The sequence below is a fragment of the Macrosteles quadrilineatus genome, unplaced genomic scaffold (genome assembly GCF_028750875.1).
Source record: "Macrosteles quadrilineatus isolate MER2022 unplaced genomic scaffold, UCM_ALF_1.0 Scaffold_13__1_contigs__length_4303367, whole genome shotgun sequence".
In the NCBI taxonomy this organism is placed as follows: domain Eukaryota; kingdom Metazoa; phylum Arthropoda; class Insecta; order Hemiptera; family Cicadellidae; genus Macrosteles; species Macrosteles quadrilineatus.
The window spans coordinates 54,948-68,177 of record NW_026542606.1 but is presented as its reverse complement, the minus strand read 5'-3'; the positions used below and the strand labels follow the sequence as shown (position 1 = coordinate 68,177).

The following is a 13,230-nucleotide window of genomic DNA, read 5'->3' as shown; positions in this document are numbered from 1 at the left end:
AGTCCAGGCAATAAATAATAGGTAAATATGTCACTCACCAAGTCCACCGCACAAGGTAGCTATCAAGGGAATTCCGGTCTAGACCGATTTGTCTCACACAAGTAGATAGCACACAGGTCACGGGGTCAATGAGGTCCAGATAGGTGTGAAGATACTGGTAATCACAGTAGGCAAGTCCTGTAGGCTGTCACAGTAGATCCTCCAAGTATGGTGTGAAGGGCTCACAAAAACCCTGTACAATAAACCCAATAAATAGTCTTAATGTGTCTGGATGTGTACAGAGCTAGGGACTGCACCTGTAGTCCGATTTCGATGAAATTTGGTATGTAGGCTCTAATCCATGGTATCTCCAGGCGTTTTTTTTCATTTTTTTGAAATTTTGATTTTTAATGGGGATTTTTCCATAAAAACCCATAAAAAACCGGAAAAATCGAATTTTCTCAAAAATGGCCCGAACGATTTTGATAAAAATTTAGTATGTTGTAGCCCTTTAAATTTTAAACAGAATAGTACAAATCCCATTTCTGTAAAAATTACGGTTCAAAAGTTATGGCAAATTATGTTATTTTCCCATAAAAACCCCATAAAATAACAAAAAATAGGATTTTAGAAAAAAATCCGGTTTTAATTTAACATAGTATATTATGGTCCTTAAAGTTTTAATAGTTTTTTCATAAAAAAAAATAATTTTTAATGGAATTTTCCCATAAAACCCCATAAAATAACGGAAAAATTGGATTTTCACAAAAACAGCCCGAACGATTTTGATAAAAATTTGGTATGTTATAGTTCTTTATATTCTGAACAAAATGGTACAAATCCCATTTCTGTAAAAACTACGGTTCAAAAGTTATTGTAAATTATGCTATTTTCCCATAAAACCCCATAAAATAACGGAAAATCGGATTTTCACAAAACTGTCCCGAACGATTTTGATAAAATTTTGTATGTAGTCCTTTAAATTCTGAACAAAGTTGTACTAATCCCAATTCCGTATATTTACTCTCACCGCTTACACATGATCAAGGTTGTTGACAAACTTATGGGAGAAAGTATGTGTCAGAATGCTGATACCGTTTATTTTATATATGTTATTTCTATCTTATCAATGGTATTTGCCAAAAATAGTATAATTATACTACCCCCTACCACCATTACCCAAGAGGGAAACATTTTCAAAATTAACCATAATTATTGTAGCCCCTCATTTTTAAGATGGTTGCCACAAAACGATTTTAAATATCTCAAAATGTTCAAAAGTTAAGGTAGGGTGCAAGTTACTTTTCAGCCCCCCTGTATAATCAGGTATTCTATGCCTAAAATTTATCAGCCCGTCAAAGTATCAAATAAGCCTCATTATTTAATTTGCCTTGTCATTCTACAGAATGCTTTTGCCACTCCAGGCAACGTTTAAAAAAATACGCTGTTTTAGGACTTTTTTCTTTTTTTAGCATTAACTAATCTAATCCAAAATAAACTAACCCAAGCCAACAAAACCTAATCATATACAAAATGTTTCATTATTTTAAAGAAACTCGTTAGACTTTTGATTTCAATTTATAATCTAGCCATTTTAAGGTTTTAAGTGGAAATTATTCCCTAAATGTTGAAACTGTGCACATGTGTAGCACTAATAACCAGTAACAGCATATCAACAATCAATTTTAAATTATAAGAATTAAATTCGTGCATGCTGTGCTACGGCAGCCATCTTGGAAAATGGCGATTTTCACCTTCTTTACCATATTTCACAAACCGTTGGAAATACAGAAATGTTGTTCTAACAAAAGTTAAAGAACAGAAAAAATACATCTTGTTAGTTATGGCATTACTAGTCCTACCTCAAACGGTTATTGAGGAAAATTTAAATTAATATTAATTTTAAAATTCCTATGATATTCTTTATGGAAAATAAGAACTGTTGATGTTCGCAAGTTTATGGATATCTTTTTAATAAACTTAGAAAATTTATTTATTTCATACTAAGCTATTAATATATTGATAAAAATAACAAATTTTATAATCCTCCCTGGAGTAGCAAACCTAAATACTTATTAAATCTAACGTTATTTAAATAAACTGTGATTGTTAACTACAGAATAAACCACGTCCCCAATAACTGTTGGTAACTACTGTGCTGATTCAAGTCTAGTGTAATGTATAAACAATACCCCCGCCGCAGCAAACCTGTACACTAAGTAAAATTCCCTTTGTCTGATTAATTTTCAATTAAATCTATTTAAAGCACAGCATACACGAATGTTGATGTTTGATATGTTGTTACTAGGTACTAGTCCTACAAATGTGCAAAGTTTCACCATTTAGAGAATTATTTCCAGGTAGACGGGTATTTTGTATCTTAAAATGAATGGACTTAGGCATTAGCCAGTCTAAACTGAAATAAACTTTACTAACCTAACCACATTATATTTTTCCCACAGTTACTATAAATCATATAAATAATTAGTCTTTCAAACACTGTACAACATGCTTTTAGGTTAGGCTAAATCCAATCAATGAACGAAATAGGAAACGCTGCACCAGCTGATCGTTTATGTTGCCAACCTATTTCCAAGCGTACACGGATTACGTGCATAATAAAAGCACTCTGTTTTTTGTTGTTTGGTTGAAATACTGATGTTCTACAAAGTAAAAAGTGTGCAGCAAAGTAAGTATATGAAGCAATTGGCAGCTTTCTTTACTATAATCAGTGCAAGGAACCCCACTTTGTCGGGTGACTGTAGGAAAAATATTTTCATATTGTAAAGAGTTTATTTGAACAAATATCTTTATTTTATACTTTGTCTAAACGCTTCAGGTAATATACTGCCAAGTAGTTCTTTACAATACCCGCATTTTGTACTTTGTCAGTAATATATATGTGTTTGTATATAATTCACCTATCTACATATTTCGTTCTATTGAAATATTGCAGTTATTGAATTTTTTAGTTGTTAAAACTATGTTAGTTTTCGAATCTCAATAAAAGAAATTATAAAATTAAACACATGTTATCAAGTTTTAATTTTTATGTGTAGGATAAAATGTTAGGCTAAATTTTCAATTAGCAAGTCTATGAATATGCCACCAGACAACTCTTTGATTTTCACTTTTTCCTTTGTCAGTTAATTTGGCTGTTAATTGACAATTATTGTCTTTTGATGTTGATTGCTTAACTAAGTTTCTTCCACTCACGTTTCAATGACGTTTTAACTCAATAACTAAAACCCACTTATATATTATCATTATTTAAAGTGTGATACGTGTTAAATCTATTTATTTATACTTTTTGATAATAGACTACTTATGTTCATGAACAAATTTTGATAAAATTTTCATAACAATTATTTAGTATTCCCTCTCCAACTAAATACATTCTATACATCTATATGATGAATTTTACAAACTAGGTTTCGTCTGGCTTTCAGCATCATCATTATATAATGCAAAACCACCTAAACTAATTAGATTAACTTTAATAAAATACATATACATGTCCTGAGATACATGTACTCAAAATTCTGTGGGTTAGTTCTGATTTCGATATTGATCTAGGGCCCCGGGGCCCCATGCTTCAAGTATTCAGAAATATCTATGAGGTTGAGTTTAAAAATGTAAGTACATTATGAAAAAAACCTAAAACAGTCACATTTTATCTGTTTGCATTTGGACGAATTCAAGAATTTAAATTTTCAACTCAGTTAATTGTATTACAGTAATTAAGAGAATGAAATTCATTTTATTGGTGCAACTGAATGTTTATAGCCAATGTTTTGGGGTGTTGTAACTAATTTCTACAGCAACTTAAAGAATCACATACTGTATTTTTATCCACTGTGTCACCATGGGTCGGAGAAAGGGTCACACCACACTATTGATAAATAAGTAAGCTGTAGGAAAATATAAAGATATTTTTGTTGTTATACAGATACCCTTACAACCAATTTTTCATATTGTTTTAAATTATTATATTTATTTATTTTATTTTAAACAGGAGGATCTATTTGCTTAATCCCTCACCTTGTTACCTTTACTTAGCATCATAAATTAATTGATTAGGAAAAGTTTTATTTTGATTAAATCTTGTAGTTAGTGAAAAGATTTTAACAAGTCAGGGTTCTTTTGTAAATACAATTCAACCTTTGCAGGTAAACTGTGAAGGTCATCCCTGGGTCATCACTCCTCTAGACGCAAGGTTCCTATACGTCCAGATCAAGGGAACAGTGATACGTGGTGCTGCCCCAGTTGATTCCAACTCTACTTCCGTTTCGTCATCCAGTCGATGCCCCACCCGGAATCGCATGTTGCTTCATTCAGGAGGGGGAGGCCAGCAAGTTCTTGTGTGCCCCCTGGACCAAGATTCAGCTCACAACTCGCTGGTATATCATTGATATTTCGGTTGTAAAAGAAAGATATGTAGTTAGTTTAAAGATAAATAAGTTTTCAGTTTAAAAAAATCGAGTTAAAATCGAACTATAACAGTAGTATTGTCTTGAATCGAATACGCTCTAACGACAGCATACGTACAGTATACTCCCTAGCAACGCTTTATGTTGAAGTAAAGGTCCATTTCCTATCCTGAGACTGCTACGGCTCCAGCCGCGCGGCTGAAAAAATTGACTGCTTTAATGCAAAGTAAATGCAACCGTTTCCTATCGCGCGGCTGTAACGAATTTATAGTTTTTACATACGAATTTTGAGGTGTGTACCTTCATAGATGATTCAAAGTTGATGGAACTGGTTCGTCACCACCCATACGTTCACCCCCAATACTTGAAGAAGATGTCTCTGTATAAGAATACTCTGAAACCCTTAATGTCACCGTACCATGAACAATGGATTAGGTTGTTCATTGTTTTTTACCATGCACATTAATAATTCCTTTTCCTCCTTTTCTCCAAGTAATATATTCGCTGCCAACTGTGCTTATTCCATGACTGTCAGTAGTGCAATTTCACTAGTCACTAGTCGTGGGAGTCGTAGGAGTCGCGGCATAGGAATCGAGACAAGCGTCTCCAACCGTACGGCTCTAGACGCGCGGCTAGAGTCGTAACAGTCGCAGGATAGGAAATGGACCTTAAGGAATAGGTGGTAAATGTACTGTGACTAAAGGTTGAATATTCAATGCGATGTTTACAATTTAAAACGTAAGTAAATATTGTTTACGACCGTTTTGTAAACTAGCCGTTTCTGTTCAGTTCTTAGAATTGAAAAGTTTCAAAAAACAGCATTGCTTTACATAACAGCATAGTTTTATTTAACAACACGGGTAACGGACCAATGAGGTTCAAGGATTGAGAGAAAAGAAGTAAAATTGCATTGATTCGAACTTCAACTAATCAGCTGTTCAGGCCAATTTTTAAGTGGTGCAATTAGTACTTGATACAATGTTTCGTTGCATCACTGTCAGTGGCAATGAGAGGTTATAAACTAAAACATAACCTATCTTAGAAGTTATGCGTAGTGATTTTAGTAATTAAAACACTGTCGTAGGTAAAGTAGTGTACGCAACTCGCGTAAATAGTCTTAACGACACTGGTAGAAGTTTTTAAGTGAATTTTCTACTCGTGTCGCAACGATTGCTTAAAGATAGTGTTAACGACTCGTGTAGAAAATTTAAGATAAGAGCCTTAACAACTTCTACTAGTGTCGTTAACACTATTAACCCTAGTTGCGTACTTTACTTCACCTACGACAGTGTATAAATTACTAAAAATCACTACTCATAAGTTCTAAGAGAGGTTATGTTTTCGTTTATAACCTTTTTATTGCCACTGACAGTGATGAAACTAAACTGTACCAAACATTGAGATATAGATTATAACTGGAGTCACTACTCTCTGGTTAAACGTTAGAGAAAAACGTACCACTGTTTTGGCTGGTTTGTTTTTGGTGTTTCGTGTTGTTATGTTGGCCGTGTGATCGGTTGGTGGGATGCTGTCAAATAATTCCAATTCATTCTAACCTAACCATACTATTCATTTGGGGTTATGTTATCCGTTATTTCAAGGACTTGTATCAAAAACTTATTTAAGTTATTGCACGTTAAAACCTCTGTATTTAAAGTTGTATTATAAATGGTTTTTGTTTGATAGTAAATAAATACTAACTTATTTACCTCTTTTCAAACTATGTGGTAAATATAGGCTAGTCAAGTTTCCTGGTTTGGAGATATTGGTTTAGGCCAATAGGCCTATGGCATTTGATTAAATAACGACCATCGGTTTAAATGGGTTGCTCTTGTTCGTAAAATAAATAAATAAACTTATATTGCAATCATAATGTTGAGTTGGCAGAGATTTTTGTTTACCACATATCAACAAAACAGGATGACGCCATCTTGATTTTGCCTGTAATTTGACAAGTCCCACCAACCCGATCACCCGGCCAACCTAACAAAACGAAACTCTAAAACAAAACCAGCAAAAACAGTGGTACGTTTTTTGAACACAGAGTGGTTACTCCAGTTATAATGTTATAGTGGTACCAAACACTAATTGCACCACTCAACAATTAAATTGGCCTGAACAGCTGATCAGTTGATTTCGAATAATTAAAATTTTTCTTCTTCTCTCTCAATCCTTGAATCTCGTTGGTCCGTTACCCGTGTTGTTATGAGAAAAAATATGCTGTTATGATAGTAAACAATGCTGTTATGAGAAACTTTTCCATTCTAAAAACTGAACTGAAACGGCAACATTAGAAAAAGGTCGTAGGTATTATTATCTTTTATACTCGTATATCATATTTAAATAGAAAACCCCTAGATAAGTTAAATTCTCAGTTTTGAATTGCTATGTTATAGCACTTCGTAATAGCACGTATTAACATGAATGAAAATTACTAAACTGAATAATTGTAAATTTACACAATAATTAAAAAAAAAAACTGTTGTCGTTAGAAAATAACAAGTTATGGATTTTTTTCACTTCCAGAATATTTGGACGAACATTGTTCATACCTATGAAAACCAAACTGAAAACTACATAAAAAAAATAAAGAAAAAAAAACAGAACTTTGGCTGTCTTATAAAAATATACTGTAATTTAAACTTAAAATGTTTAATTTTGTTCCGCAATTCTTGATTTAGCTGAGGTTAATATTGCAGATCCCACGGTGGATGTAATATTCTGTTAGAGCCTAACTTGATAAGGCTTACATTTCAAAGACGTCTTCTTGATCAAATCCAAAACTGATTCCTAATTAAGTTTGACGAACTTTGGAACTGGAAAGTGAACCATGCCCTCGCGCCTGCACCCAGACTAACGAAAAGGAAGCGTGATCCATGCGCAGGCCCGAGGAGCGGCTCACAAAACTTTCCAGCTCTGGCCAGAGCAAACCCTGGGGGTGAGTTTTCCCCTCAGTTTGGAAGTCCCTTGGCGTTCCCCACCACAGACACTTGAGTTGTCTTTCAGGTCAATCTCTTTTCAGGAAGTGGGGGAGAGGCTTGTTTGTTTGTCCCTTTTGGAGAGGAGTGTCCTCTTTTGGGGAGGGAGGTTGAGCCGTGACTATTTCCACCGGGCGAATGTCACGACTCATGATCAATGGTTCAAGTGTTTTTTTTATAGTAGGCTAGCTCAGTGTTTCTCACTCCACGACCCCGAACAAGGCTGTGGGTTTTGTTCTTATTACTCCCACCGCCGACGATTCAGAGGCTCCGAGACTTTCGTTAGCGCTGCTTCGGCATAAATTTTGCATCGTCTTACATCTTAATTTTGTAGTATGTTTGCGTTGTATTTTTGCCTTTTTCTTACTTGTGTGAAGATATTCTCTACTATGCAGTAAATTAAGAGCGCCCAGCGCGCTTGATGGGTAAGTTTGGACTTTTTTCTGATACTTAGGTTAGAGCACATGTTGCACTAGGTCTGGAACCTAGTCTTGGGGTCGTGGAACCCTTTCGATAGTTAGTTTCCCTGTTCTCTGTTGTTTTGTATAATTCAGGGCTTTGCCCGAAATGCTAGGCCTAGAATTGACTGAGAAATGTTTGTCGGAAAGCCGCTATTTGAGAGAAACTGCCAAGTCAGTTTTGGGTCCTTCTGACTGTTTTGTGGTAGGCCTAGGCTTACTATTTTTGCTCAGTAAATGTAAATGTCTTAGGCTACTAACTCTGGTAGTCTTTTGTTTCTGTGTCCCGTACAATTTTTAGTGTTGTTTTGTCTTGTAAAATGTTCAGTTTGTGTTACCCAGTCAAGTAAGGTTAAAGTCTTTTATTTTGCTTTGTCCTTGCCAAACTAGTTAAATTAAGTTGAATTATCTGCTCTTAAAGCTCCCCAGAAAGTTTGAGTCATTTTACTCAAGTTTTAAGAAAGTTATGAGGAATTAAGAGTTTGGCAATTCTCCATTCAGGTTTGAACTGGGTAACCAAAAGGCCAACTGGTTTCAGCCTTTGAGTTAAGGTTTGGGATGGTCTGGAAAAGCTGCTGGAACATTTCCCCCAGCTTTTAAGACCATTCCGAACAGATTCGGATCACAACTTTTGGAGAAATTAGCAAAAATACCACGCTCTGCAGATGAACCATGCCCTCGTGCCTGCACCCAGACTAACGAAAAGGAAGCGTGATCCATGCGCAGGCCCGAGGAGCGGCTCACAAAACTTTACTTAACAAATGAGAACCATGGATGGAGGTTCAAGAACAACACGCCATTTGAGAGAAACGAGCTGAAATTAGCCTATTTTGAATTTTTTTTAAATTAATGTTTGTAAGTGAGTAGGTCAGAGTGGTATCAAAATTTTTTAAAGTTTAATTGAGAGTATTTAATTCATGTATTATTGTTAATTATTGTTGTGTTATTCTTTTAAATGGTTAATGACAGCTCGTTTCTCTCAAATGGCGTGTTGTTCTTGAACCTCCATCCATGGTTCTCATTTGTTAAGTAAAGTTTTGTGAGCCGCTCCTCGGGCCTGCGCATGGATCACGCTTCCTTTTCGTTAGTCTGGGTGCAGGCACGAGGGCATGGTTCATCTGGTAGCAGAGCGTGGTTAGTGGGTTGCGTCCTGAGTGCCTTGTCGTGAAACTTGGTTTCACGACTCGGATACTTAGAGATGCGATCGCTGTCCACGTTCTGTTTTTGTTTTGTTTTGAAGAGCCGTGGATGGATTGGTTTCTTGGAAATGTTCTGGCCTGGCAGTTTTGGAAAAAGGTCTTGTTGTTGTTGTGGTGGGGCGTAAACACATTTTATTAGGAGCTCGCCCTTTGGCCGAGGCACCGGGTGGAATCGGTGGTAATGACTTGCATCCTTCGGGAGCAAGAGTGTCAAAAGCATGGTCATGTGTCAAAAAAAAAAAAAAAAAAAAAAAAAAAAAGTTTGTGTGTACACCCCATCACACAAGTGTTAGGTGTTGTCTAGTGTATGTATCGGTGTATGTTTGTGTGTGTGTACGTTCGTGGGTCATTTGTTGTTGTTTTTTCTTGCGGTACTTGCGGTATGAATGGGCAGGTTCTTCTTTTGGGCCCCATCAGGTGCGTAGGCATCAACGTCCAGAAGCCTTAGGAATTAAATTTCTGTGTTTGTTTTGTGAAAAAATTTTTGTTGTCTGTTTTGAGTCAAGTACTGGTTGAGACTCGGTATGGCGTCAATTGTGCCGGAATATTTGAGGAAGCCGGAGCTGGTGTACGAGGTGCGGTCCCGGGGGGAGACTCCTGGAACTGATGTACGCACTTTGCGTACACAGTTCAGACAAATTGCTACTATGCCTCAAGCTTGGGTTGAGTCGCTCAGTTTGGATGAGGAACTGGAGGCATGTAAAGAGAGGATGGAAGAGCTAAGTGGGGAAATTGATAGTTGGAGTAGTTTGCCTACGGGCTCAGCTAAGGGTTCTGCTATCACACAGCTGACGCACTGGCGTAAGCGTCTACTCTTGGTTTTGGGGCAACCTGAAATCCAAGACGAGGACAAGAGCTGGGTGGAAGCCAGAATTCTTGAGCTGGAAGGTATTTTGGAGAGTATTAAGGCAGGAAAGTCTGTCAAGGAGAAAGTTGAAATTTTTGAAGACAACCGTTCTTCGGAAACTTCAAACGAAGTACCAAGGTCAGTTGATGTGACTCCAGTGGGTACCCCCCAGGCTCCGCCTACGCCAAGTACACTGCTCCAGTTGCCTGCAAATGTTCAAATGTCAAATGCAAATGTCACACCGTCCCCCTCTCACACGTCCACCTTGGCTGCGGCTACGCTGAATGTCCAGTCCCCATCTCCCTTTCCTTCTCAAGTTCATAGTTCCCCTTCCATCTCTAACTCCTTTGGCAAACTTCCCCATCCCCTTGCCTCTGTCCTGAGTGGTTTCCGGCCGGTGGACGGGTTAGATGTGAATGGTCTTTGTTTTTTTCTGGAGAGTGTTTTGCGCATGCGTGAATACCCTGGCATGTCAGACGCAACTTTGATGGAACTCATTGCTCCATACTGTCTGAAACCGTTGGGGGACAGATTGCTTGATTGTTTGCGCAGAGGCGTCACCTTTGATGTTTTTCATAAAGAAGTTTTGGAGCTTTTCATGCCCCGTCGGGTCATGGAGAAGCTGAAAGTTGAGAGAGTTTTTCGTCCTCAGCAGCCAGCCGAGTCTCTCAGCCAGTACGTGGGGGACATTCGCACGGTGGAAAGGGTCTTGCGTTTGGGGATCAGTGAGCTTGAGCTCATTGACATTGTGCTTCAGGGGTTGAAGCCTGAGGAACGCTCCCGTCTGGTTTTTGCACCACGACCTTCATCTTTTGCGGATCTGGACAGACTTTCCATCCTTTCGAGATCTGTCCAGGGCGCTGATTTTCAGAGAGACCAAGCGGCGGGGCATCTTCCCCTAGCTGGTCATCATGCTGTCGTAGCACCCGTGGGAGTGTTGGGTCCTGAACCGCCGCAGTGGCAGAGGCAACCTGTTGTTTGTTTTGGTTGTGGGCAACCAGGTCACATTCGGCGGCATTGCCGTCAAGGTGGAAATTTTGGACGTGGTCCAAAAAACTAGTTTGCTCACAGGAGGAAAATTTGCCCAATCCTTCCTGTGAGGTTGTTGGTGATAATGTAAAGGGCAATAATTCGAAAGTTTTTTCAAGTAAGTCAAAGTCTAAGTTAAAGTCAGTTAATGTTTCTGTTGCCTCCCCTTCTGGGAGTGTTGTGCCTGTGACCGAGCCTCTGCTGCGGGGGATTGCGGGCCTTGCTACCATGGGCGTGAAAGCGGCGCGCTCAACTTGCCCACGTCTCAACATCTTCATAGGTTCCACGGTGCGGAAGGCCCTAGTGGATTCTGGGTCAGCCCGTTGCCTCATTTCCTTGTCCCTTTTTGAAAAACTTGAATCGTCTGGGCTTATCAAGCAAGTTGAGCGAAAAACCCCTATCTGCTGGACTGCGTCAAATTCACCCCTTCCCATCATCTATGAAGCCCGTTTCAAGTTCAAAATTGAACATTTTTCTTGGGTTTGGAGTTTTTGGGTGGCTAAGGACCTTTGTTTCCCTGTCATTTTGGGAGCGGATTTTATCAAGCACACTGGCCTAATTTTGGATTTAGGCAGAGGTCAGTGTTTTTTCCGATTTGCGAGGCGGGTATTAATATCTTTTGCTGATGAAATTGGTGGTGGTGCTGCGGTAGTCGAGCCTGAGATACCCGGCAAGCCAACAATTGATCCGTTAGGGCATCTGACTACTTGCGAGGCTGAAGCCATCAGAACCTTGTGTTCTCGTTTCCCAGATGTGCTGACGCCAAAGCTTGGAGTCACTAACCTGTTAGAGTACGAGATTCGTCTAACAGATACCCGTCCCGTTCGCTCTCACCCATACAAATTAGCTCCACCCAAAATGGAAACTCTCAGAAAAATCATTGACGAACTTCTGGAAAATGGTGTCATTGAACCTTCCCGTTCGAGCTACGCTAGTCCAGCTTTTCTCGTCCCAAAACCCAATGGCAAGTCCCGAATGGTTTTGGACTATCGCAAATTGAATGCGCAAATTGAAATCGACTCTGTGCCTCTCCCCGATTTGCATTCTGCGTTTGATTGGTTCGGTAAGGCCAAGTATTTTTCTGTTTTTGATCTGAATCAGGCCTATCATCAGATTCCTTTGAAACCTGAGTCTCGACCTCTCACTGCTTTCTGCGTTCCGTGGAATTTGTATCAGTTCACAAGAGTTCCGATGGGTCTTGCTGTGGGGGCCCAGACTCTCACCAGACTCCTTGATTCCATCTTTCATGATGTCAAGTTCAAGTTTGTGTTCAATTACCTCGACGATCTCTTGGTGTACAGTGAGAGCTTCGAAGATCACCTGATTCATCTTGAAGAAGTCATGAGTAGATTGAATAGGGCTGGCCTTACCGTGAATCCTGACAAGGTTAGTTTTGCAAAGCCGGAAATTTCGTTCCTTGGTCATCTTATCTCTCATAGAGGCGTCTGCATCGACCCCGCTAGAACCCAGGCTATCAGGGAGTTTCCTCCTCCCAGAGATGTCAAGGGTATTGCTAGGTTCATCGGCATGGTAGGTTTTTACCGACGCTTCATACCCAATGTTGCTGAATTGGCGGCTCCTCTCAATGAGCTTCGGAAGAAGGGCGCCAAGTTTGTCTGGGGTGAAGCGCAGCAGACGTCTTTTGACCTTCTCAAGGAGGCTATCATGCAGCCCCCTGTTTTGGCGATGCCGGATTTCAATCAAAACTTTGTCTTGCAAACAGATGCTTCCTCCGTCGCAATTGCGGCTGTGTTGTCACAAGAGGTGGATGGTGTTAGGCAGCCAATTGCGTACGCCTCACGCACTTTGAGTCCCTGCGAAAAGAAAAGCTCTTCGGTGTATGAACTCGAGTGTTTGGCTGTCGTGTTTGGAGTCAATAAATTCAGACGCTTTTTGGAGCACAAGGAGTTTTTATTGGAAACCGACAACCAGGCACTCTCGTGGCTTCTTGCACATCCACGCCAGCTTGGGAAAATTGGTCGTTGGGTTGTCCAAATATCGTCCCTTAAGTTCCAAGTGCAACACGTTCGAGGCACTCAGAATGTGATTGCGGACACACTATCTAGGATGTACCATTCACCCGACGATCCTCCTTCTGACCAAGAGCAACCGGGTTGTGCCGTGCTCTTGGAGTTTCCACTCGCCTTTTCTGATTTCATTCCCCATCAGCTGAAGGATCCTGAGCTGGCAAAGATCATTGGTGAGCTTCAAAATGGGGGAGCCCACCCCCCATATTTTCTGTCCCAGGGTGCCCTTTGCTGTCGCGCTCGGCAGCGAGGTAAACCTAAAGTTGTGCTGCCTAGTCTTCTA

The 13,230-nt window shown here is 39.4% G+C and overlaps 1 protein-coding gene across 1 annotated transcript in view; it reads left to right on the top strand.

Annotated features, from left to right (window-relative positions):
- Window positions 1-13,230, top strand: part of LOC129004960 (uncharacterized) — a gene marked incomplete at its 5' end in the record, with an annotated part of 48,068 nt that overhangs the window by 27,176 nt on the left and 7,662 nt on the right. Inside the window, one exon of the mRNA XM_054433688.1 lies at window positions 4,149-4,379. Coding sequence (XP_054289663.1) covers window positions 4,149-4,379 — 231 coding nt within the window. The remainder of the gene's footprint in view (window positions 1-4,148; window positions 4,380-13,230) is intronic.